Source organism: Acanthochromis polyacanthus, chromosome 11 (genome assembly GCF_021347895.1).
Source record: "Acanthochromis polyacanthus isolate Apoly-LR-REF ecotype Palm Island chromosome 11, KAUST_Apoly_ChrSc, whole genome shotgun sequence".
NCBI lineage: Eukaryota > Metazoa > Chordata > Actinopteri > Pomacentridae > Acanthochromis > Acanthochromis polyacanthus.
In genome coordinates, this window is record NC_067123.1 from 6568259 (window position 1) to 6596015 (window position 27757).

At 38.8% G+C, this 27757-nt stretch overlaps 1 protein-coding gene across 2 annotated transcripts in view; it reads right to left on the reverse strand.

Annotated features, from left to right (window-relative positions):
- The window catches only part of ints8 (integrator complex subunit 8), a 74379-nt gene that overhangs the window by 2802 nt on the left and 43820 nt on the right, over positions 1–27757 (reverse strand). Inside the window, exons 1-23 of one of the 2 annotated variants that reach the window (XM_051955056.1) lie at positions 19041–19201; positions 17035–17173; positions 16760–16934; positions 15744–15884; positions 14910–14981; positions 14662–14713; positions 13923–14102; positions 13707–13814; positions 13463–13615; positions 11582–11682; positions 10997–11138; positions 9458–9528; positions 7783–7958; positions 7576–7706; positions 6101–6211; positions 5801–6005; positions 4371–4492; positions 2796–2980; positions 2677–2710; positions 2520–2579; positions 1952–2013; positions 1017–1135; positions 653–756 (exon numbers count right to left, since the gene is read on the reverse strand). In XM_051955056.1, coding sequence (XP_051811016.1) covers positions 653–756; positions 1017–1135; positions 1952–2013; positions 2520–2579; positions 2677–2710; positions 2796–2980; positions 4371–4492; positions 5801–6005; positions 6101–6211; positions 7576–7706; positions 7783–7958; positions 9458–9528; positions 10997–11138; positions 11582–11682; positions 13463–13615; positions 13707–13814; positions 13923–14102; positions 14662–14713; positions 14910–14981; positions 15744–15884; positions 16760–16934; positions 17035–17167 — 2637 coding nt within the window. In that variant the 5' untranslated portion in view covers positions 17168–17173; positions 19041–19201. Of the gene's footprint in view, positions 1–652; positions 757–1016; positions 1136–1951; positions 2014–2519; positions 2580–2676; positions 2711–2795; positions 2981–4370; positions 4493–5800; positions 6006–6100; positions 6212–7575; positions 7707–7782; positions 7959–9457; positions 9529–10996; positions 11139–11581; positions 11683–13462; positions 13616–13706; positions 13815–13922; positions 14103–14661; positions 14714–14909; positions 14982–15743; positions 15885–16759; positions 16935–17034; positions 17174–19040; positions 19202–27757 lie in introns of those variants that run through there. The other variant, XM_051955057.1, reaches the window with a different exon arrangement.

Here is a 27757-nt window from a genome sequence, read left to right on the forward strand (position 1 = left end):
GAGAAATAAAATAAATTGCTCAGCTGTTAAGTAGAGTTACAGCAGCTCCAAATCATCGCTTACCTTCTGCTCCAACCTCGACAATTTGCTTGAAACTTTTTTATTTTATCATAAACTCCGGATATTTAAAATGGTATCTGTGAAGTTTTAGATTGATATATCAAGTACACACTGAAACTTAAGACTGTGTTTGACTCCACTACTTTAAGGAACTATTAAAGACAAAAACCTGAAATTCTACATGCTATTTCTGTACAACAATTCTCCTCTAAATTAGGCTTTATGCCTACAAAGTGTCCAGAAGAAACAAAAAAAACAAAATCCATACACTGGGCATTGTGATGCTTGTTGTTTTATTTTAGAAAATACTATATAGGAACAACGGCTATCGTGGAACGTTTTCTCAGAGTGATTTTCTCGTACAGATTAAAATGGAAACTATGAGATTTTAAACTAAAACAGGGTCCACAGAGCTTCTGAAATGCTCTCTTTCAGGTACTAAAACTTCAGAATAGCGTGAACAGTTGGCGTACACAGAGCAGAAGTTATGCGTCTAAAAAAATGAGTGTGGATGCAGCCCTAAAAACTGTACAGGCTCTGTTGATGAGGAGTAATACGTTAAAACTGCAGTGACGGTAGCCGGTTCTTTTACCTGGTCGGTGTAAACGTCAGGAGGAACAGCTTTGGTGAAGAAGTCTGAACAAACAGCTCCGGCCTGGAGGTAAAAGTTCAGAGCTGCAGAGTACTGATTGGTCACTGCAAAGAGACAAAACACAGGAAACACTCAGTAAATACGGTCATAAACACTTTCACAGCTTTTCTGTAGCAGAGACGTGACACATATCAGCTTCAAACTGTTTCAAAGCAACTTTAATTCAGTCATAAAACAAAAACAACCTTTTACTGTCAGGAGAATTCAAAGTCTGCCTTGAACATATTCAGGCATATTTAAAAAGTAGAATCTGATTCATATTTGGGGGAAAACTGTATTTTCTGAAGTCTGAAGAGCTTCTTACCAAAGTAGATGTCAGCCTGTGTGATGAGCCACGACTGGTTGTTTGGGTTCAGCGTTAAGGCGTACGACACCAGCTCTTTGACCGTCACGGCCACGGCCTCCACGTCCACCGCCTGGATGCTGACCAACACAAAACCTCACCTTCAGGCCGTTTCTTCCATTCAGTGTCACATCAGAAAGACAAACCTGAACTATCAGCTCTGATTAAAACCTGCATTTCCTGTTGCTAATGGAAGAGTTTTATTGTGAAACAGTCTCAGAAGCTTCAGTTAACAATAAAAAATGAGGCTGATACCCAAAACTAAACTTCAGGGATTCAGTTAGAAAAGTACTGAGAGCTGAAAATTACAACACCAGAGAAACTTCTCACTGATATTCATGTGCAATAATGAAATTATTGTGAAGGAAAAATGACTCTTTCCTCTTTCTAAGGTATTTCCTTGCAGTTGTTAGCTGACATCATCCTAACTTATCTTCCTGTAGGAGGAAGTCATGTCAGGACTCTGGTTAAGGTTAGATATCGTCTATTCTGACATGACCAAGCAGACCACTTGTCTCCATGCTGTCTGTTGTCTAAATCTGACCTTCTCCCAACTACAGTAAGATCAGAGAGAATCCTCAGAAGTGATGCTGGCGTTGCTTGCATGAACTGCTGCTCTGTCGGTGTCACTTCTCCTAAACATCACTCACAACCGAAGCCGTCTGTGTCTCTCCCTGTGTCTGCCTCCACCTCGACAAACTTCCACGACAATAATGAAACAGGAAAAGCATTCAGAGATCACAGTACTCTGCTCAGACTGCTCAGAGGTTGTATGATTTCCGACAGATGAAACCTGTTCTATTGTGCTCTGGGCTGCTTGTTTGTCTGAAGGACGCAACATAAATAAAGTCACTCAGCGGTTTCATGAACAGATAAAATATAGAAGCAGTTCTCACTTGGGGAGCGTAGACGGCCAGATGGAGAGATGTTCAGCTGTCACTTCATTCACGATGTCATCCTGAAGACGAAGGAAAACCACAAAACAAGAAGGTAAGCAAACACAGCACAGAAAGTAAGGACATTTGTGTTTGGTAGGGTTTTTTTTCTTTGTTGTAACTACGCTGCTTCTTGGCCATAAATCTTACACCGTTGGAAGGTGTGTTTGTTTCCCTTTTAAATGGTGCCACATTTGTGAAGATCATGTGTTTGTGGGTTAAGGAGCATTGTGGCATCAAAGAAACAATCTACCAAACACAAATTTTCTTACTTTTTGTGCTGCTTAGAATTTCTATTATTGCCATTGCAAATTTGCATTGAAATGAATCTCTCTGTGTTTTATAAATAAAAACAAAGCGCATAAGTAGGCTGTAGGAATTACTTGTGAGGGCAGTAAAGATGCAGGAACACCTCCACTTCCATCATTACAACAGTTTTTACTCTCGCTTTAGCCTCAGTGGGGCACATAGAAGTCCTTTTTGTGCTCCATATTCTACCATGTACCGATTAAATCTGCTAAAGACTCACCCTGACGATGCTGTGGAACCTCACAAACAGGGAGATGAGCGTCGTCAGCACCAGCGGCTCCTGAAAGAATAAAGACAAAACTCGTCATATTAGCAGCTTTAGCTAATTTAAATGTGTTTAATATTCCCACAGTGAGTGTTTAAGCACCAACACTTACTCTGAGCTTCTTGACGAATGTGATGAATTTGCTCCTAAATGGTCGAGACGATGAAAACAAAGCAGAATTAGGTCACATGTTCATCATGATATGGTGTTACAATGACATTTGCTGCGTACCGCTGCAGGATGCCCATGGACGACTCCCTCTGCTTGATCAAACCCACTCGGCCGTCGTTGTTCCTCTTGTGCTGGATGGAGATGCTGCAGATCTGAACCACGACGTCCCAGAGCTCCTTGGCTGTTCGACGACTCTCTTTAGGACCTGGAAGCTCTTTGCATGTGGAAGCCAGCAGCTGACCGAGCTGTCAGGAAGGAAAGGAAAAAGACGGATTTATTTAAAAAAACTGAAAAATGTTATTTCTATTCTAATGAGGATCTCAGAGTCTCCAAATATGTTGAACTAAATATCAAAAATGTGAAAAAAAATGGGTCTCAAGACTTCAGATCTTGATGTTTGTTTTCTCTGTATTTTCATCCTGAATGTTTATTAAAAGCAAAAATTAAAAAACAACCTTTAAAGGTTTAAAAAACATGTACGGAAACTAAATTTCCTGCATTAATGTTCAAGTTTCTGCTGTTTTCGGTCAATTACTGGATGATTTGCATCAAACAAATCAACTTTACTGCTGCAGCTGATGTGTAAATGTATTGAACAAACAGGAGTAAATTACTGTAACAAACATTTTATTAATTCTTTTTAACATGATTATTAGGTCATTCATACCATTTGAAAAGAAAAAAGAATCACTTTAGTACAGTCAGTTAATTTGCATATTGTATAAAATTAAAAGATGATTTTTAGCTATTTTTATTCCACATAGTCTACTTTGCTACTTAAAATCTTATTTACTGACCTTTTATTCTGATCAAATGTAATTTTCAGTCATTTAAAGCACATATTTATTTTGCTATATTTATATTCCTAAAAATTTTCATTGACACAAACCTGGAAAAATCTAGAAAAAAACTATTTTATCTGAAACTAAACACTATTTCAGTTTATCTTGTGTGACAGAACATGAATGTTTAATTTAATTGTGACAAAACTTATTACTAAAATATCTGTTATATTTCTGACTTTGAACATCATTTTAGGAGGAAATGAATTTAGGTTCACAGAGAACTTGAAGAAATTTGTGTCGGTTTCTTTCAAAATGTCTGACAGAAAACCTCTAAACCACCTGATAGCGTGTGTTGCTTTAAATTAGGCCCCATGGCACACATGAACAATAAGTAGTTCCATCTTTAAACCTAAACAGGTGGAAAAGCTTTCGACTTTGATCTCCCAGGGCTGTAATGTATCGGCATTTTTAAAACTAAAACACAAAGCAAAGACCTGAAGTAACTGGGAACAAAATGAAAAATTGGAATGACAGAATAAAGCATCTGTGAGATACGATGAACAGTGGAGCTCTAGTCTCTGACAAATTGAGGGTAACAGCAATTTTTAGGGTCAACTTTCCAGTCAACTTCTATTACTTGTTATACCTAAATCCACGTGTTACAGAGACACACTTATCCTTCACAGTCACAGAGAGAACATGCAAACATGAAATAAGAAAGTTCCCTTGCTTACTTTTATGCTAACTATCTGTAAAATACAGATAGCTGTATGTAGCTTAAGAGAGCACAATAGGCTCTTTGCAGAGGAACCAGCATTACTAAAAGCGGTTATAAATGGCGTGGCGTTACCTTGATGTACGGGTTGTTCATGACCAGAGACGGAGGAACCTGCAGAGTCAGATAATCGTTCTCCCTCCAGTTCAACATGAAGGCGACACATTCTTCTCCAACCACCTGACGCAAAGGAAGATCTGGAGACAAAGAGCAGGATTCAGGTTAGAAAACCGAGAAGAAACGGAGCGATGCCGTCATTTGGAGCTTTAAAACAAGGTTCATGAGACATTAAGGAACAGCCTGAATGCAGAAATGATATTCAGTTGTGAAGCAATGAATTGATTTTATTCACGTTAATGCTATTGAAGTGTGAATTACCTACAAATACAGCATCAGATTGAGACTTCTTACCGCTTTATATAAGAACAATGTCATTTTTGCACCATTTTAGGTCAGTAAACAGATGTTACACGCTGATTTGTGCTGGACTCTGTACATCTTAACACAAGTTTGTACTCAAAACTCTATAAATAAACCCTTCATCCACTGTAGAAGTATTTTAACATATTCTTCTTTTAACAGATATTTAGAATCTTGCAGCACTAGAGTCTAAACGTTCAACCCCACAGTGGAACACACCAGACATTTTAGACCAGATTATGCCGTTTACATCAGTCTAACTTAGCGCCAAGAAAACTGACAAAAACAAGAAAAACACAACTTATAGTTTGTAGTTTCATTAGAATGTTGTACAGAATAGAAAGTGTTGGAAACTGACTGGTATTGTCACATAAATGCAGTCGTCTTGTGTCATTATTGGTTAAATTTCAAAGTAAAATATCCAATAAAACCTGAAATTTATCAAGGAGGTGTAGGTTTTCTGCAAGAGTGAAGGGAGCTGAGAGGTTTATTGTGGTTATTCAATTAAAAATGGAATGAAAAAAGACCTAGTTGAGCCAGAATTTAAAACAATTTAATCCTACTAAACAACTACCGTTCAAAAGTATGGGCTCATCCAGACAATTTCATGTTCTCCATGAAAGCTCCCACTTTGATCCATGTGCTAACATAACTGCACAAGGGTTTTCTAATCATCAATGAGCCTTTCAGCACCATTAGCTAACACAATGTAGCATTAGAACACAGGAGTGATGGTTGCTGGAAATGTTCCTCTGTACCCCTATGGAGATATTCCATTAAAAATCAGCCGTTTACAGATAGAATAGTCATTTACCACATTAACAATGTCTACACTGGATTCATCATTCATTTAATGTTGTCTTCATGGAAAAAAAAAAGCTTTTCTTTTAAAAATAAGGACATTTCTAAGTGACTCCAAACTCTTTAACAGTAGTGTTTGTGCATCAGAATTTTGTATTCGTCCAACTAGAGTTTAACTACAAGTGAAATCTAAGCTATATTATGAACAGTCTATCCTTATAAAACCAGCCAGTACAGGTTGGTACAGTACACGCAGCGCCTCCTCAGTGTTATCGTCCACCCACCGTGGATCCTCATCTCCAGATAACCTCTGACTCTGCTGACCAGGTCAGGCGGGGGTCTCTCCTTGCTGCCTTCGGCCGCCATCGTCTCGTGAGCTCGGACCTCCAGCAGCAGCATCTCGTTCAGCATCACCTGCCTCAGCTTCGGGGAAAACTCTGTGACCAGCTCCAGGCAGGCGGAGAACAGCAGCCGAGCATGGACGAAGTCCTGAGAAAACAGGAAATGAAGGTTGATCACTGCTCAGATTTTAACACAGAACTATTATTCAGCGTTCAGTTTAGCTCCTCTGAGCTCTGACGGACCTTTATCGATATGCAGTGGAGCCCTTTGGCCATGAGGATGTAAACCAGGTCCTTGGTCAGGTTGTCTTTGATGCCGAGGATCACGCTGATGTAGTCTGGAGGAACCTCCCACTGAAACACACACAGACAGTGATATGTTCAGAATCAGGAATGCTTAATGAGGGGAAACTGTTGCTCACATTTAAATCATTGAACATATAAACATAAGCAGGAAAGTATGAGAATAAAATGTGCCATGTACTTTATGTTAGGAACATATAAACAGAAGTATACAGTGCAATAAATGATAATAGAGTTTTAACTGCTATAGCACCGAGAGGGAGTCACTGTAAGAAGTGAACAGGAGTTAAATAAAAATAGATTCATTTCATTATATTTAATAGTAAATGTTATATTTCCCACCCTGAGCTCACACTACAGGAGGTTCTTTAGATTAGCCGCCATTAGACTGTTTAAAAGGCAGAAATAGGAACTAGTCTGGTGGACTCCATGTACAAGAATAATATGTGTATAATACAGGTATGAAAGTGTATTTTTATACAGATGTTACACTTATCCCTGAGACCAGTTGTTCAGATTTTTTTCCATTTTATCTTAAACTGAGATTGTAGATATGGAAGTCATTTTGCACACTGATTAACTGTATATTTTGGACATTAAATATTACAAATACTTTTTATTCCTCACTCTAAGACCTCAGTATGTTTTGGTAATTCTGTGAATAGTTTTTGAAATGTTTCTTCACTGGGATTTTCGCTGCTGTAACAAAGTAATTTCTGCAAAAGAACAACAAAGTATTCATTTTATTGTCACACAAATTATTACTTATTCTATAAAATATCTAAAGTGTTGCCAAACACAGAAATAAGACCAATGTTGCAAAAGTACCAAACAAGTTTATATAATTAATATTAAGATTAAGACCATACAATATTATTTACTATGCAAAATTATCTGACTAGTTTACATCTTAATGCTCTCAGGGAATTATTGTGTAAATTTACGAGTACAAATGTTTTTTTCTATACATGTGTTACATGTATTTTTAGGACAGTTCCAAAGGTTTCCATTTTATTCTGTTGCATGTAATTTTAGATGTAGAAGTCATTTGCACACTGTATAACTGCTTTCACATGATATATTTTCTACATTTTGCACATTATATATATCAATTATTTTTATTGCCTCTGTACATAGTTTTTGTGTCAGTAATGTTTTATACTCAGTGGTAAATGAGGGTTCTTGATTGTAGCTGCTTCAACAGGGAAATTTCCAGCAACTTTCCTGTCCATCATTGTGTGAAGTATTAATACTTCACAGTAAGTGAGACATGTTTAGATTGTAAGTTGGTCCTAATAGGAGCGTTATTATGATGCTTATTTATGGATAATGTAAAATAAAAAACGTCAAATACAAATCTGACACATTAAAGCTGCCTGTATTTGTCTCCCAGTGTGACTTATTTAACCTCTGACCTTGCTGTTGACCCTCCAGAAGGGACGTTCGGCCATCCCATGCAGTTCAATGAGGATCTGTCTGATCCTTCGAGGCTCCAGCGACAGAATCAGCTGCTGCTCCAGCTGTCCGATGTTCACGCTCGCTGAAGCTACACAGATATGAACCAAAATAAGTCAAACATTAGGCTGAACACGTGGCCTCACCGGTGGGAGATAAAACTGCACCTGGAATGTCATAGAAGGAAGGCAGCGGTTTGGCGCTCAGGTTGATGGTGGCTGATCTTTTCCTCATCTGCTCCACCAGAACCTTCCTCTCCTCCTCCTTCAGCAGCTCCATGAAGAGCTTATGGGATGAAACCACGAACACCAGAGACAAATCCTCCAGACTTTCACACAGAGTCCTGCAGAACCAGAGAAAACAGAAACCTCACAATCTTAGACTGAAGAATTCAATTAGGGGATGTTAATCTGCTTAGCCAACCCGTTCTGCACCGTACAGGGCATCTCTAAGGTCTGGACACACAAGAAATCTCACTAGCTGTGATTTTTTTGCCTCCACAGATTAAATATGGTTTTGTCGAAAGAAGAAAGAGTTGAAGTGGTGTTGCTCAGTGGACGTGAAGGACGGACAAACTGATAGATAGCAGATGAATTTAATGCCCATCATCCAAGGAGGATTCTACTTGGCTTTTCTAAAGGTGGTTAAAAAGTTTAACCTCCTGTTGTCCTCATTTACAGGCACCATAAAATATTGTTTCCTTGTCTGAAAAAAATTTAAAAATTCAGCAAAAAAATTCCGCAAATTTTAGAATATTTACAAACCCTTCAGTCAGAAAATTCCAATAATTCCTTAAAAGTTTCCCTTAAAAATTAGAGTTTTAAAAAATCCACCAAATTTGACAAGAAAATTTCGGTAAATATTTTCAAAAGATGAGTAAAAATCTTCCAAAAAAAATCCTAAAAATATCTAAAGTGATTACATATATATCAGTGAAACTTCAAGTATTTTCATTAAGAACATTCACAAAAAAAAATCAATCAAAATCCAGCACATTTTTTTGTGAATATTCTTAAGAAATATTTTTAACATTTCTTTTTTTCCCCCACTAAAAAAATGTTCAAAGATTTCCCAAAAAATGTTGAAAATGTGGACATCAGAAGTTTCACCATGAAATTTTTATTCTCACATTTTCAAACTTTAAAACGGGTCAATTTTGACCCGCAGGACGACACAAGGGTTAAAGAAACAGGCGGTATCATGGACAAATGTATCAGCTGTAACTAAAGAGTTGGTCATGGCTAAAATTCATGCTAGCCCCCCCCCCCAAAAAAAATCACTTCCCTAACTCTAACTTTCGACAACGGCATATTAAATCTGTGGAGGCAAAAAATTACAGTTGATGAAATTTCCTCTGAGTCCAGAGTTTAGGGACACTCTGTAGAACAGTCTGACTGCACATCATGATCATTCTGCTTAAAAAAAATAAAAAAATCCCCTAGCTTATTTGGATTTTCTTAAACCAGTAACTATCACTTTTTGCAGGGCTAAGCACAGGCGAAAGCTTTACTATTACAAAGGCTAATTCCCTGCAGAAGAAAATCCTACAGAAAAAATTAAAGTCTACTTTGAAATAGGATTTTAGCAATAAAAAGCTAATAATTACTGGTGACCATCAGGAGAAGCCTTCCTGTAAACCACAGCTGATGTGGATTGTTGCTCTAGCTTCATTAACCTGATATCACAGAGGCTTGTGTGAAGTGGAACAGAAAGTGAGCAGAAAACCGTCTGGACACCTGCAGCCTGCATGTGAGGAGTCAGACGAAGAGCACGGTGACGGTTTTACATCAGACTGAGGCTTTAATCTCCTGTACGTTTGTTAAAATGTCTGCTGGGACTCACTTCATGAAACTGGCCATGTTCCTCCTGGACGTCTCGGACGGTCGATCCTTCTCCAGGGAACGAGTGCAAACCTGCAGGACAAACAAAATACAACTCAGAAAAGCACAATTTTGCATTTTTACCTTCTTCAGACAAACTCAAGTTGCTCTCAGTTAATTATGTTACCCCCCAAGGGATGGAAAGTAACAGTACATTTATTCAAGGACTGATTACAGATGAGATTCAAGCTACCTAAACCTGACGGGAATATTATTAATACTTCTATTCCTACCAGAAAAAAATCGTACCTAGTACCTAGTACCTAAAATCGTTTACTAGTTAGTTTCCAGATTACAATTGTCAAACCCTTGCTGTCCAGGAAAAGCCTCGTATCTTCGAATTTGGTGACAATGAAAATAAATATTCTCTATAAAGCATCTTGGACTTGTTAGAAAATGTCACAAAGCTGGAAACATAGCAGTTTTATTCAGGTAGTAGAATGTTTGTGAGCTACACTGCCACAACCACCTCATAAAATACGATGCATTGCTATGAATGTAATTCCCAAACAGATAACGTCAATAAAATGGGCTGAATTTTAAAGGAAATGCAACACGCACATTAACGCTGCAGTAAAACATCACATATAACAATAAAACACTGACAGGGACCATTTTACTGCAGAAGAAGTACTTTTTCCTTTGATACTTTGAGTAAACTTTGCTTGTATTACTTACATGCTTTTACTGAAGTCAAAATTTGAATGCAGGACTTAGTAGTGGAGTATTTCTAGGGTGGTATAAAAACTTCTACTTGAATAAAAGTTTGATTCCTTCTCCTAATGGTTCTCTGACTTCAACGACTAGAAAAAATGTCTTTAATGATCAAATCCAGTCTTGATTTAGTAAAATCTACCGAAGTAAAACAGTTAATTCCGACACCATCTGTAAAGGACTCAAATTCATTATGGTTAAAATGTGCGGATTTTATTTTATTTATTTATTGATTTCACAGGGACAGTACATATTGATGAACACAAGTGTAAATATGCCAGATTATAGCAGATTATTTCCTGTTATAAAGGAAGTTTATTTTGAAAGGTCACTTAGCGGGCATAGTGAGCTACAAAGGTAAACAGAACATGGTAATGACGTTAAGAAGCACAGAGAGTAAGGAGTGATAAAAATGGCAAAGACAAACGGGAGAGTAAGGTGTAATCAGGAATTTAGCTCCAGTTGAAAGTGGCAACAAGGTACAGCAATTATATCTTCTCAAGGTTATGGGATGAAGAAAATACTTTTGAAGCTAGTGTGACAAGCTAATGTGATATTTCTGTGTTTATTTCTGTTTTAGCTCTTAAGTTGGTCCTATGTTGAGCTACGTTGGTCTAAGTTGGACTTGCAAACTGCAGCCTGGTTTATGACCTGTAATAAAAGACATTCGACCATCAGTCCTGGCTTTCACTGATTTCAACTGGTACGCTACACCATCAGTCTCATCCTTTATGGGATCGTACAGACTCTGTAATTAAAACATTTAAGATCATTTGAGCTTCATTACCTCTAAGATGAAGTCCACGATCCGTTTACTAGGCTTGAGGAGCAGCTGCTGGAAACGAATGCTGAGGATTTCTCCTTCCAGAGCGTCTCTCACGGCGTTACAGACACAAAGTTGATGACAAACTTCATCCAGACCGGACTCCCTACACAGACACACATCACAGTGTACAGTTATATACAATTATTACACAATACAGTGCACAGGATGTTATAAATGAGTTTCTAACAAAGCCATTTACTGCTTAGTGCAAAATATGAATTTCAAACTCAGAAGTCTGCAGTTACATGCATGAGGCTCAGTTTATTCATCAAATAAGAGCTAAACATGGAGAGACTTATGTTTGCAGAATGATATAAAGACTTCTAACAGGAGTTTGTGTGGAGAGACAGAAGCAACACTGGAGGATATTATTGGAAACTAAATAAAAGGTTCATCTCTGAGCAAATTAGTACACATTTATCAAATCAAATGTACTTGTAGAACATATTTAAAACACTCTCAGTGCTGCAAATGTCATCAGTCAGACAGCAACAAAAAAATGTGCAATAGGAAGATGACCAGGTTTGAATGTTTTTGTGGCCTCACCCCTGCTGGACTTTGTACAAGAACTCTCTGAGAACCGAGCGTCTGAAGTGGTTCGGTAAACTGCGGGACACGTTGTCTTTGATGAAGGCTTCCATGACGGCCTGGAAGAGAGACGAGGAGGAATTTATGAACAAGTTCTGCACTTTACTGCCAAACACCTCACATAACCCAAAACCTTTTGGGGATTTCCATCTAAAGTCATCACGTTCCTTCTGCTCGACCGTCTCCGATTTGATTCCAGCTTTATCATGAACCATCTGTAAAATTGATATTCCATTTCATTTATTTATTTATTTCAAACATGTAATGAATAACATTCAATTAATGTATCACAAAAAACCATTAATAGTCCATCATGCTATAACGAGTAAGAGGAGAAAACAAACTTCAACATGTTCCAAAGGGAGTGGGAAGACGTTAAACTTATTTAATCCCACCCCTAAATTCATTCACCCATTTCAGTCAGTTCCAGAAATATCCAATGAAACAAATTCACCGCCAACATTTTTGTTTAGGCAAAGGCAACTAACTTAAACACTATGCGTCAATGAAATACAGATCAAAACTACTGTGATAGTGATAATTAAGTTCATCTTCACTGTACCTTCCAAAGATTTTTTGTTTGTATTTATATTTAAACTGACTGATGTTTGAACATTGTTTCAGATCCGTCTCAAGTTTATTCCAGAGCCGTACCTCATTTGTTGTAGGGCTAAAACTTTTCATCGTTGTTCTATGTTTTGGTATCCTGAAACTGAATTCTTCTCTTAATATATAACCACCAACACATTCCTGAAATGTGCTCTGTAATTGGAATGGTAACAGTTTTTTCAAATACTTTCCAGATGTGTATGTTTGTAATTATCTGTCAGACCACTTTTAGGAGATTTGTGCCTACAAAGCTTTATCTGAGCAAGATTTTGGTACCAGAATTTCCTTCAGGATTAAAAAAATGATGTCCCATCTTATCTCAGAGACGGGTCTTTTTTTTTAAAAAGCTTACATTTCTACAAATCAGGGTTTAAAAATCAAAAGTATTTTTTTAAAAACTCCACACCTCTTGTGTACTTTTATTGGTTTTGTGGAAACAGCTCATCAGAACGTGAAATTATCTTTCTTTTCCTCTGTGGTGACCAGGTAGATCACATTTTAAAGCATTTTATAGGTTTAGTTTTGTATTATTGTGACATACAGCTACACGTGGATCAGAAAATATCACTAATTGACTTCTGCATTATCAGTGTATTTGTTAATGTGTGCACAACATTGTCAGCGTAACGCACGATATATTTCAGGTGCAATATTTCATTAGTATGTGTGATAATATTAATTACATCAGTATAGCTGCAGGCAATACTTTTTACTGTTCTAGTATTCTTTTAGTTTACTCATTTATTTCAGTAATGTATCATACTTCTTTTTAGGTGCTGCATTTCTCATGTTGCATCACTCGATTTTATCAGCGATATCTGCCACAAGAATTCCCTTCAGGATTAATAAAGTTTAGCTTTTCTCAGAGATGGGAGCTTCAACATTTTTCCATAAATCAATTCATTATTAATCAGATATAGTTTGATCTACTTGTCCAATATTGGAGAAATAACAGTGAAGAATTCTGGCTTTTATCTTTAATAGTTCCTGAGATATTGTTGTTCAAACAGCTGCAAATTTCAATGTGAGAAAACCTGCTAAAAGTGGGTCAACAGCCAGTTTATAAAAAATTATATCTCAGAAAGTATTTGATATATCAAGCTAAAATGTTACATATATCTTCATAAACATCCATATTTTATGCCATAAAAACGTCAGGCATGTCAGAGCTGGCAGAGCAGCAATAGTTTCTATATTTTGGTTTCATCGTCGTCCCGTTTTCGCTCTGACCTGGTGGTTGTGGGCTCGGATCAGGCTGTTGATCTGGTCGTAGGGGGTCGTCTGGGGGTCGCAGGGGTCACAGTCTCCGGTCAGAGCTCTGCAGGCGTTCCAGTAACCGGCCAGACGCTTCTCGTCCAGGTGGACGTGGACGGTCGAGTCCAGCTGAAAGACAAACGAATCACTCAAAGGTCAGAACTGCAACTCAAAGTCAGTAGTTTCGGGTTTTCTTATGGTTGAAATCGAGTCTAACTACCTTCTTCAAGAGCTCCTTGGTCTGTCTGAAGTGATCTCTGGCCTTCTCATAGGTTGGCTGGTCGGTGCAGCCTTGTTGGAAGAAAATACCTCCCAGATCATAATGCACCTGAAACACAGAATACAGCTTTAGAGTAAAAACATCTTTCTGAAGCACAAACCACTGCATCCAGGATGATCTAATCCCCAGAAAGACAACCGTGAGTGCTCCACCAACCTGACAGCGCAGGTCATCGGCGCTGATTCGAAGCCCGGCTGTGGAGGATTCGGTTTCTCCGTTAGCGGCAGCGTCAGCGGCCAGCAGGTCCAGAGTCCTCAGAGTGTGGACGTAGAAGTCCTTCTTCAGCTGCAGAGCTCCTTCCAGGACGGTGATGGAGTCGGTCGCCTGCTCCTTCAGCTGAGGGAAGAATAATAATAATAGAGGAGAAAAAACGGACACAGATCCATGAAACTACTGGTGGAATTTCTTTGAAACTGGAAAAACAATTGGTTACCCTAGGACATATTTGTCTAGAATTCTACTGACAATAAGTCATTACAAAGAAATGGCTATGTCAGGAGCCACCCTCCATAGAAGACTGGTTCAATGTGGTGCACGATGTTTTTGTAACGGAGAAATTAACATCTGCACCGAGACTCAGAGCAGAAATGTTTGATAAATGCTGGAACGGCTGGATTGAGTTTATCAGCCCATAGAGACCAGACTAAGTGACGTAAGTTGTACAGCGACTGCCCTGGTTAACGCTTGTTCAGTATGTCTGTTTGTTTGCAAAATTGAAAACAGTTTGTAAAGTACATTTGTAAGATATTGCTTATCTACTGACTTCTTTATGGAAAAAAAGAGAATTAAAAAAAAAGAAATTGGACAAACATAAAACAGGGATAAACAGACCTTAATTAAAGATGTTTATTTTTGTTTATTGGCGTATGCAAGTATGAAAAGCATGTTCACTCACCACAGTCAGGATGTTTTCTGTCATTTCTTTCTCCTGCTGCACGATATTTAACCTGGATTCAGGCACAAAAGAAGTTTACGCTCACACCTTTTTGCATTTCAACTCAAAATAAAATCTGTCTGGATGTGTATTTTTCATTAATCCGTGCATGTGAGCCGAAACGCTGCCATTTGTACTGACTTTAAGGTAAGCTTATTGGTTCAGTAAATGAAATGAACTTGAAAAGAAAGTAAAGAAGCAGCGTTTACATGTTTATCTGATGAGGTCCTGGTTTGGTTTGTTTCTCTGGAAAGCTGCTCAGCACGATGGTTCTGATGGCCCTTTAAAAAACACAACAAAGACACATTAATCCTGTGCTTGAATGCTCATAAAATAAGTCTTTTAATGGGGCTGAAGAAGGTGTGATTTGACTTTCTACTATAATCTTTACAATGGATGTGTAAGAATGTTAGTGAAAGAATGATTTGATTTAATGAAAGTCCAAAACCTGGGCCACATTTGTGCCAAAACAATACAAAAATTAAATATGAATCTACAATAAAGCATAAATGCAATCCATGCTTTTGAAGAGAAAAAGCCAAATACTCCAAAAAAATAAGAAAAATGATATTAAAATGCTCCAAATGTATCAAACCAATTCCACATATTATCACTGAATTATATTTCTGGAGTCTTTATTCATTGTCCTGTTTGTTCACTTGGGTTGAAAAAAAAGTTATTGTTTCACCTTCAGACAACTTATTTTTTTCCATGCTTGTCTTTACTGAACAATATTAAGCAAAACTTTTTCAATCCTTTTGGTTTTTGTTGCTAACAACCACATTTCTGTAATCAAATAGATATTTAAGGTTTCTTCAAGATGCCAACATTAAAATGAATGTTGGAAAATACCATGACAAACTTATACTGGTCAGCTACAACACTAAATATTAAGAGATTCATGTGAGAACTTTCCTCCTTTAATGTACAATCAGAGCTGGTGACTTCCACACGGCGGCAAATAAACACTTGGAGTCAAACTGTTCTGCTAGTTTAGTATTTATCTAATTTAATCTGTCCTCAGTCAGTGTTTCCTCTCCTACCAGCGGTTGTAGATGATCACTGCCATGGCGGTGGTCGGAGGCAGAGTGGACAGATCCAGATCCACATGTTTCACACCTGGAGGCACTTTGCTGACACACAGCAGCTCATTCAGCAGCATGTTCAACACTGGGATGGTCAGTCTGGGGATGAAGAAGCAGGGGAGATAGTTACAGGATTCTACTGATACATTATCTGTCTAACTATGCTGCTTAATGTTTTATCCTTATCCAAGTTTGGTATTTGTGCATCTTTGTCTGTTATTTTCTTTCTCGGCTACACAGTAAAGGAGGCCTTCACACCTCAGTTTATTCAGAGTTTAAGTAAAAGCTGTGCAGCGACTGTGAAGAACAAGAGTCACCGAGGGACTGAAGGTTGGGCCTGATTGTCTGATGAGCTAAACAAAAGAATTCACTGAGACTAAATTTAGCCTTTTATGAAAGAAAAACGACCATCAACTCATGATAATGTGCACACATTCATAATCAAAGTAATCACAGTGGTCAAAGAAAAATAAGGCGACCCAGCTCACCGCCTCTCTCTTCCTCAGATAAAGTAAACAGATGAGCATATCAGCTTAATTATCCTCACCCATATCCATGAGACCCACTAACCCTCCATTCAATATGATCACAAAACAATATCAGAACCAAAACAAACACGAATAACAAGAAAATCACTCAGAGAGTGTAGTACTCCCTGAAAATTTCATCCAAATCTGTTGGTCTGTTTTTGAGTAATGTTGCTGACAGACAGACAGACAGACAGACAGACAGACAGACAGACAGACAGACAGACAGACAGACAGAAGCCGATCGTCACATAACTCTGATGCGTTCCTTGGCAGAGTAACAATCAGTATGCCCCTTAACCTTAGAATAAAGTAACAGTTCACTCATGGCTTCCAGAGGTTAAAATAATTAGTTTCTCTTTAACTGTTCTGCATATGGTTACTGAGAAACACCCGCAGCCTCATTTCATTCTCAGAGAGCCCCACACACATTACGACCCCACTCACCCTTTCTCCAGTGAATCCAGGTCCCACTTCATGTGTGCGGCGACCTTCAGCGCCAGCAGCTTCAGGGTTCGGTTCCTGCGGTTGTCTGCTGGAGGCTGAACCTGATTCTGCTCATTCACCGACGGTTTGGACGCCTGCTCCAGGAACTGGACGATCAGCTGCACCGGAGTCGGGTCTGAGGGAACACATACGCCCCGACAGTTTTAGACGTTAGATTTTGTTACTGATACTTTTTTTGACTTGTACATAACTTTCAAAAGTAATGCCGAGCTGACCTGCATTTGATTTCTGCAGGTGTTTCTCCAGCAGGCTGCCGTCCAAGAGGAACTCAAACCAGGACGTCTGCAGAGGCGTACTGGGCCGACCGCTGGTCACAGCAGCCACCCGGTCGGCTGCTTCAGCACTCATCCTTCCCTATTGGACGATGACACATATAAGTTATATTTTTAAAACACATCATTGTGACCTCAGGGCGGTTAGAAACAAGATAGATTACTACTCACTTTACCTATCAATTTGGGCTGAAACCATTCCTCAAGTTATTCAAGTAATCCCATTACTTGGATTCCTCGAGGCGAAATTCTCTGAATCGATTCTTCATTTAATCCACTACATACCAGAGCCCAGGTCTCTAATTAGTCTGAACCCAGACTTCATCCTATACAGATCCATAATATATAAATTACAAGAGGATTTTAAATTAGACGAGACGCTTCCATTTTAACCAGTGAAGCTTTTCTAGTGTTTACGGCGTTTATCAGATCAGAGGCTGAACTATGAGGACAGTTTAACAGTCAGACTTTCTTTGTGTGAGTCGACAAAAACTAAACGCTCAGTCAGAGTTAACAGGTATGAAGGTGATTTTCTGCTTTCTTTGTCAACTCACAGTTTCTGCTTTAAACTCAAACAGGACAGTTTAACAATCATTTGACTCGTTTTCTGCACTAAATAAACCGATGGTGTTCAACTGCTGCAGTCAACGGGTTGTTTTAATGGAGAACAATGAGGTATATAATAATGTATGACGGTAAAAAGTGGCTACTGGAAATTATATAAGACAAGAATGCTGGTAGTAAACTATTAATTCAACATTAATGCATAAATAACAATAGTCCAGGATTACTAAGTATGTCGACCAGACAGACAGAAGATCAGCCAGGACCAGAGCCTCTCACAAGTTTAAAGATACTGTTTATCAGTCATTAAACTACAGTATAAAAAGATATACAAAAGAAGAAATAACCGTAAGGACATGAAAAGAAACACTGCAAAGACATGCAAAGCCACTACAAAATGATGCACACACATGACAAAAGATGCAAAAATGACCACAATATGAGCCAAAATGATCACAATAGGACTGAAATTGCACACAAAGAGACACCAAACAACTATAAAGAGATGTAAAGTGACCACAATAAGATGTAAAATGACCACAGAGAAACAATATGACCACAATACCACTGAAGTTGACCACAAAGAGGCAAAATTAAGTAAATAGGTAATTATAAGAGAAACAAAATTACCAAGCCACGAAAATTATCACAGACACAAACCAATGACAGAGATGAAAAATGAAAACACAGTGACACAAAGTGTCTACTACACACAAAATGAACAAAAAAACTTTTAAAATCACAACAAACATGCAAAATTACCCCCAAAATCACATTTTTACCATAAAGATAAACTTAATTACCAAGGCTTGTACCACTGCAGGATGTTATATAAAAGGTAATATGTTCATGCACCAACTACTGGTTGTACTTTCACTTAAAAAACATTAAAATTTGCTATTAATAATTCTGCAGCAGCATGTAAATTTTTGAAAGCATGACAATTTCTTGCCATTTAGATGACGATATAATATTTGGTAAGAATCGATACAGTGTTTAGATGCTGAAAACACGGTCGCATTTAATATATTTTCTAAAAGTTTCATGACAAAATTAACTTGATTAAATAATTATATTTCACGCTCAGTTCTAAAAGGTTAGTGTCAGATAAGCTAGTTAGCCAAACATCGAGAACTGTCCAGTTCTATGTGACATGAGTAGCTTGAATTTTAAACACGGGTCCTACCAGCTGGGCGGGGACTCACACTTTGACTGAAGGGAGTATATCTGAGTTAGCGGATCGGGCTGCTGCTGTGAATAAACCGAGCGCACGTCTTCCACCCGCGCTCTGTTGTGTTTGCAGGCAGCGCTGTTCCGGCTAACATTTAAGCTAACTAGCTACAGTTTCCGTCCTGAACCGGACACGGAGGAACCGACTGTCTTACCTGAACGGGAACAAATCAACAAGAAGAAGATAAAAATGTTCAAAAAACGCTGGAAAAGCTCAGAGTAAACGACCGGAGCAGCGACACCGACTGATTCTCACAGAATTCATTCTGCGCTTCGCCATCGCTCCTCCGTCATTCCGGTTCCGCTCCGTCGCCAAGGAGACGCACGAAACGCCATGTCTGCGCATGTTTATGCTGCGTTCAGGTCACATGTTCAAACTTTGATTAAACACAGCTGAGCGACAAACCCTGTTCATGGCTATCTCTGACTTTTAATTCTCACGGATTCCCCATCTCTCAAGCCAGCAGCGTCTTTAAAAATAAAACCTCAGCGCTGATTAGCAGGAACAGCGTCCATAAAGCTAGTTTCTATGGGCCTTTACACTGTTTTTATGTAATCAGTTCCACTTGTTGTTAAACTAATGCACACATATAACAAAAATGTGCTAATTTACGCTAATTACATGGTGCGGCTATAAGGTTAGCACTGGGGCTGATCACAATTGGAATAAAGCAGTTACTAGGTTTAAAATTATTGCTTTTCCGGTTTTCTCGAGATTTGGTGAACTCAACACTATCATGGTGGCTGATAGATGCCTGTATTCAATTATAATCTGATAATTAAACAAAGCCTACACTGCTGAACTGAGGCTGAAGTTATTTTAATTGACAGTTTTCTGCCCATCCCAGAGAGGAAATTAGAAAAAAAAAAGTAAAAAATAAAAATAAAAATTCAGGAAAACCAAAAATGAAAAGAAATGGCAAACAAAAAAGTTAGGTTCCAGGAATTCATTCTTATATTGCTGCTCTTTGTGTTTATCAAAAGTTGTAAATTTTAATAAGACTAGTTAAGATAATAATATAAATGTTTAAAAACTTGAAAAAAAAATGCTAAAAGTTAAAATGCTTTGCATTGGCAGTTTAGAATGACATATTTTGTAATAAAAAAATAATCAGAATATTTTTTTCCTGTTTTAATTAGTTTTTAATTTCTGTCTTTACTTGGTATGCAAGCAAACATATTTAAAGAAAAAACTTTAAAAGTACTTAAGTAAATTCTCACATTTGATAATGTAGAAACATAAACAGTCAAGCATTTTTGCTTGAATAAAGACATGAACTGACTAATCACTTCAGCTGTATTTGCTTTTACTACTGGACAATTTCCAGAGCAAACTGCTTCATAAGCTCCTCTTCCTATATCTTAATTTATGGTGGTAGAAACAGCACTATATCTCCCTTTAAAGTGTAGCAGAGTTGACATAGAAAGCAGCATGAAAAGAAAATACTCAGAAACTTAATATTGAAATATGAAACTGAGGATTAGGAGCATCTGATTGGAATAAAAAAAACACATGCAAAGTAGCACCACACAGAGTGTTACATTTAATTCAGTAAAACACCACGTGGCTTTTTGCAGAGGGACAGTTGTTATTTGCATGACAGCACCAGGAGGAATTTATCACCGGATACTGAAGGAAACAGGACTGAGAGTGACGAATAAAGACTCATAAGGCATCTGATGAACAGAATCAAAAAAACAGAAGCAGCTTCCTTTAGTTTTAAACCTGAACAAGATGCAGCTCAGTTTACAGGATCCCAGATGTTTGCTCTGTCCTGGATCCTGAACTGAGCCGCTCCATTTAAAAGAAACAGAAAAAAGCTGAGAAAATGAAATAAAATAAGAGTGAATCCACAAATATGACTCCCAGCAGCTTCAGATATATTCAGTAGCTGACTTTAGACCTCAGGAGTGACATGCTTTATCTTCTTAAACTTCCCTTTTACAGTTTAGACCTTCAGTGTGGAAGCTGAGCGTAAAAACAGCAGCAACCTTTAAAATAACACGACACACGTGTTTTGTCTTTTCCAGGTGGTCTACGATAAAGGAGAGATCTACTCGTTCTCCAAGCACGGACGTTTTTGCCACGAGATAAAGATGAACTACTCTCCGTACACGAACTACTTCACCCGAGTCTTCTGGAATCGCTCGTATCACGTCTACAAAGTGAACTCCGTCATCTCCTTCCAGTACTGACGGCAGATCGGACTCCTCTCGTATTTAAGATCTCATCCACAGTTGGACACTCTGGGCTTCTGCAAGCGTCTCGTCACTGTTACGTCGAAGCCGCACGTTCAGCAGGGATCGGCTGAGGACGCCGCACCGACCTCCACGTGTCGAAGTCGAAACACGCCATATTAATCACTGTACTGTACTTTTATAAGCCATGCGTTACTGTCAATGTTACTGTGAGGCATTTAATGAAGGGGGGGTGGATGAGAGTCGTCTGTGGTCACTTTGGTCAGAAGCTGCTCAGATTTAAACAAACAGCGGTCGTATTTTCAGTCATCTATATCTCAACAATTGTCATGAAATTTACTACAAATAGCACCCGAAGGAGTTCCATTATCTGCTCACATTTCCTCCAGAGTGGTTGACATTTGCATTAAAATGTCTTTTTTTTTGGCCTTTAGTGGACAGTTAGAGGAAAAACAAATGGAAGCTGTGGGGAAAGAGATGATCTGTACCGGCTGGGAATTAAATCTTCTGATTAGGAACCCTAAAAGACATGGGTCATCGGGTCGCCTTATGGTGAAACATTATGACAAATATTGACCAGATAGCCATGAAACTTTTGCACACGCATTTGCATTGACGAGCCATAACATGAAAACCACCGAAATAACATTTATTCTTCATTCTGACATGTCGGGACAAAGATACAGGATCTCTGGTGGCATCAGGAAGCGAGCAGATCTTTTTGGTCAAGTGGCTTACAGCGTTTGGCTTCGGCCTCGATGGACCCACTGATGATCCACTGGATTGGGATTTAGGGAGTGTTGAGGCTGCGTCAGTGCCTTGAGCTCTTGGTCATGTTCCTCGAGCTGTTCTTAGGTGGTTTTTGAGGTGTAGCGGGGCATGTTGTCTGAATGGGGTCTGTTGTTACCCACAAGGAGGGTTCTTGGTCTGGAGCAAAGTTTATGTACACTACTGTTCAAAAGTTTGAGGTCATCCAGACAATTTCATGATTTATTCAATGCTTTTATTCATGTTTTATTTATGTGCTACCATAATTGCACAAGGGTTTTCTAATCATCAATGAGCCTTTCAACACCATCAGCTAACACAATGTAGCATTAGAATACAGGAGTGATGGTTGCTGGAAATGTTCCTCTGTACCCCTATGGAGATATTCCATTAAAAATCAGCCGTTTCCAGCGAGAACAGTCATTTACCACATTAACAATGTCTACACTGGATTTATCATTCATTTAATGTTATCTTCATGGACAAAAACTGCTTTTCTTTCAAAAATAATGATAATTCTAAGTGACCCCAAACTTTTGAACAGTGATCAGTGGTACATGTCAGAATAGCTTCCAGATAAATACCAAGACTCAAGGTTTCCTATCAGAACATTATGTTATTATGAAAAAATAAATGTTACACACTTTGTCAATGGGTTTTAATGATGTGGCTGATCGGTGTTGATCTCCTTCAGGATAAATTCTAATCGCTGCAGTGATGCCGTAGTATTTTTAAATTTAGTTTTATGTTATACAAACATCCTTTCAGCCTCAGCTGGACTGAATGTTTTGTGCTAAGTAGCAAATGCTAACACGCTAAATTTGAGGTGGTGGAACATGTGGGAGCCAAACTTTTGCAAATTGTGAGGATGTTAGCATTTAGCTCACAATGCAGCGTCGTGGAGCCTCTAGCGTGGCTCTGGAATATTTATGCAGTTATCTCAACATGACAGATTAACTTATGACTTTAGCGGATCATTGTCATTGTGGTCTGTTCCTGTTTTTACGCTCACTGGCCTCTTTATTTGGCTATCTAATACAACCCAATAAAAAACAGGGCTAGAAGTTCTACTTATTTGAAACTGCAACATTTGTTGTTGACTTTGGCAAAAAAGATGATTAACTTAATGTTGCTTATTGAGTATTTAGTTGGTGGTAGTGCTGTGCTGAACTGCATTATTTTGTCTATCCCATTAACATACATGAAGAGTAAAGTACATGTGAAACAACCATGATAGATTAAAAAAAGGTCAGAAACTGAAAATGTAGAAGCAAAAAGTTCAATTTATGGCAAAGCCGTTGGGTCATTCCAGGCCTGGAGGACATTTGGGCTTCAAAATTTTTGAAAAATTAACCTTCTCTTTTGCAATTTTCTACTACATATTCATCATAATAGGTCATAAACTATGGAAGGCTTGATTAGCTCAGCTTACACATCAATGGAACCATTTTTATTCCATGTTATATTTGTTGTTTGCTAACCCTACTCTAATCACAGTATCAGGGTTGCTAATCCATGCTAATGTTAGCTTTTTTTTCTCAGCAGTAGAAGCCAGATATTTAGCTCGCTGTTACTGCTGACCAAGAGGACAAACTGACTGATGGAAAAAAGCGAAAACAATGAGTCTGATCCTGATGATATGAGGTAGAGTGAGACATTCAATCATGGCTGCCAATGTGATGAAAACATGAAAAATAGAAGGGAGGCCACAGCTTTGCTCTACACATTCTTTAGGAAATCTGTTTGATGATGTTAATTCCAGTGTTTCATGTGATTCACTGTTTTCTTCTACCACCTGAAAAAGGTTCTGCTAACAGGGTTGTTGTGGGACACATGCATAATAATTATCATTTGAAATATTATGTTGATGAAATAAAATGTTCCCACAATTACAAGAGACATCAATGAAAAACATAATCCCAAAAAAGAAAAATGTTTGTTCATTTCTATTTATCTGCATTTTTCATCTGTCTGACATCAGGAAGATTTTTATAAGAAAACTTTCCTCCCAACAAGCTCAATGAGTCTCATTTTCCTTCACTGTTTACCAAAACTTCTTATGCGCTGACATCACTCCTGTGTATCTTCTTCACTGCAGACCATAGACCGTATGCTGCAGACAGACTTTAGGTTCATTACTACCCCCTACTGGGCTGGAGTGTTCATCAGTGTTACTGGTGTGCCACAAATTAGGGAACTGAGAACGGTGCGATTAAATGTGCTGTAATTACTGAAATGAAATTAACAAGTTAAAGACCCAGCCCTAGTTAAAATATTCAAGTCTAAACCACTTAAACTGCATTTAAGTAAAGTAATTGGGTACATTTACTCAGATACTTTACACCAGTCCCTCTGATATGTCAGACATTTCTCTGATAGATGTATCACTTTTACTGATTTTACAAACAATGAGTCCCTGTGGAGCTCTGTGGTGTTTGGTTCTGGGATGTCAGATCCAGGGGTCAAAACAAAATCAGTCTTCAAGCAGCTGCTTTGTAAAATTGCAACAGAGAACATGTGAATAAATGTGAAGTCAGCTGGAAGAAGGTTGATGACAAGAGTGACTTCTTGTCTTCATTCAGGCAGGTGACCAGAATTTATGTGACAGAAAACTTCTGTACTGGATGATTCCATCGTCTCCATGGTGCACCGAACAAAAATAATTCTGGCATTTTTTGATGCACCCAGGGAGCCTATATAAAGGCTGAAACCTTCTGAAATTTCCCTTTTTCACCTGCTCTTGGACTTGGATTGACCTGTTCAAAGATCAGCTGCAGAAAGAGAAGACTTGGAAAGCAACACTTTTGGAAAGCGAAGACTTGAAGAAGAAGACACTTTTGGAGACCTGAAGAGGACACTCTCAGACTCTGAAAGAGAAGACCTGAAGAGGACACTTTTGGAAACCGAAGACCTGAAGAGGAAACCTTCGGCCAAAGAAGTCCAGATAAGAAGACGTTTATAGAAACGACTCTTGGTGGATCCTTGAATCACCTTTGGATCCCTGAAGACCTGGAGATGGACCTCAGACTGATGGACGTCGAGGGATACGTGGGAGTTGCCGTGGAGGTGCACCGCGACGCTACTGGTAAGATTATGAATAGATTATTAATAATGTAGCTTTTTATTGATGGAATTATGTTATTTATCTGTCTGAAATCCTTACAGCTGTGTCAGTGTAGAAACCAGTGTGACTTTCTAAATTGTAACTGTTGATAAAAACACAGATTTAGTGATTAACAGTTATTGGACGATTTTTTAAAATGATTATTTGAAGCATAAAATGTAAAACTTCTCTCAGGAGAGGGTTAATCTAATTTATTAATCATTGGCGTAGTGATTTGGAAACTCTGTAATTTTGATTTAAGGGCATCAAATTGATCAAATTTTACATGAATTTTTTTGAAAACTAAAACAAATGATGCCAACTGGGGCAGAAATGATAAAATGCCAGAAATGTATTTTTGCTGTATCCATGGAGACGATGGAGTCTTCAGAATGCAGCAGGCCTCTCCTCTGTGTTGCTCTGAGTCGCTTTAAAAATCACATTTTCACTCTGCTCAACCTAAACTTTGTGTCTGACTGTTTATGGACCTTTAACGTGAACTGTTATTTTATTCATCACACAGTTTGTATTTGTTGAATCTCATAAGAATGACAAAATGATTCTTTTACCACTTGAATGAGGCTGCAGGTGTACCACCGTCTCCATTCAGTCACTATGATTTAAACTCATAGATTTGGTGAATAAATTGTTCTAATCTGCTAGTTTCATATTTTTTTGCTCATGTTGTTTTATTTGTAAAGGATCTCTGTTGCTGGTTGGTTTATTCTGTCGGTTAAGAAAGAACACAGTGATTTACTTTGCTTTCTACTGCTGATGTGACTGATTATCTGATGCACACAGACTAATACAGGTGCAGTTAACATGCTGCTTATCTGAGTGAGGACACTTAAAACAGTCCAGGAGAAAGGACGCTGCTGTGTTTGAGGAGAAAAGTTCACTTAGTGGAAAACATTCAGTTTATTTAGGATTTCATAAATGTGTGATGATGACCTGAACCAGCGACAGTCACAATAATTAGTCATAAAATGTGACTTCATTGTTGCCTGTTGCCGTGTTTTGGTTGTAACATTAATGATCAGAGAGGTAAAGTGCCGTCTTTTGTTGTGTTGTGTTATATTGTGCTGTGTAGTATTAAATTATATTGTGTATATTTGTGTTATCCTGTGTTTTGTTGTGTTGCTCTGCGTTGTATTTTGCTGTGTTGTGCCATGTTGTGTTGTATTACATTGTTTTGTGGTAAACTGTATGATGGTGGGTTGTGTGGGTCTCTGTTGTGTTTTGTTGCGTAATCCTGTGCAGTGTGATGGTTTCCTGTGTTGTGTTGCATTGTGTTGTACTACGTTGTTTTGTGTTGGACTGCATTGTGTTGTGTTGTGCTGCACTGTGCTGTGTGGTGTTGTGTTGTTTTGAGTTCTGTTGTGCCCTGTTGCATTGTACTTTGTTATCTGTGCTGTGTTATTTGGAATTGTGTTGAACTTCGTACTGTCATATTGTACTATGTTGTGTTGGAGTGTATTGTGCTGTCCTGCTTTGTGCTGCATTGTGGTGTGTCATGTTCAGCTGTGTTGTGTTGCATTGTGTTGTGTTGCATTACAGCACATCATTTACACATTTCTAATTACTAAATCACTATGAATGTGAACAAACTCGTCATCTGAATTGTCAAGACTTAAGTTTTTCCAAGTGACCAAAGTAGAGTAAATCATTGTTTTCATAAAGTCTCACATGAAAGAACAGACTGCAGAATTACTGATTTAGTGTTTGTGGCGTTGACACCATTGTTGGATGGTTATAGTGAACTGTTATTAACTTTAGTTGTGACTGTAGATGATTTAGTCCTGATATCTAATGATGTTAGAAGTACTAACATGTGATGACCTTGTTTCCTCTCAGGGTCTGTGGACTACGCCGTGGAGCATCCCCCTGCCGTCGGATTCCCGGAGACCATCTGGATCTTTGATGACGACGACGCTCCCATCTTCTACGATGTTCTGGCTCCATACGAGGAAGAAGAAGACCCAGAAGGAGAAGACCGAGAGGAAGAAGACCCAGAGGAAGAAGACTCTGAAGAGGAAGACCCCGAGACGGAAGACTCCGACGCCTGGTCCGACTGGAGCACCAGCGAGGACTCCGGCTACGACAGCCTGGACGAGGACGAAGAAGACCTGGAGGACGGCGAAGAAGAGGGACGGCCGACCCCGCTCCCCCCTTGTCCAGCGTCTCCCCCCTCCTGCTGGTGCTCCGGTCATCGCTGCTCCCGCTGCTCCCCCAGAGGACCTTGCCGTCCACATCAGCTCCTTCCTCAAGAGGATCCGGGAGGAGTGCGATGTGGAGGCCCAGGTAGGTACGAAGAGGCAGCGGGTCAGCGAAGAGGACGACGCGCAGCCTGGACCATCCACTTCGTCCACAGACCACAGTGCGTCGGGTCCCTCCACATCAAGCCCGGGCTTCTCTGTGACGGGTGGAAGCTGGTTCAGGCCTTTTCGGAGTCCAGAGGAATAGCCGACTCCGATTGAGGTCTCTCGAAACTGGTGGAAGCTCTGATCGGAGAAGTGGCCAAGCTGACAGCAGCTCCCCCTTCTTACTGCACGGATCCAAAAAACATCAAGATCCCTGGCAATAAACAAGTAAAATCCTCCTTCCACATGTCTTAAGCGTCATCGACCAATGTGGGAGTTGGTACTATGAGCAACCTGACAAATCAGGTGTGTTTCTTCTTCTCTCTATCAGAGGTAAGCAAAATTCCAACTGCACATTTTTCAATATTTAACTATTATCCATGATACTAACTCTGTTTCTTTCTTCCTCCGAAAAAGGTAAGTTATTACTTCATCAGTTTCT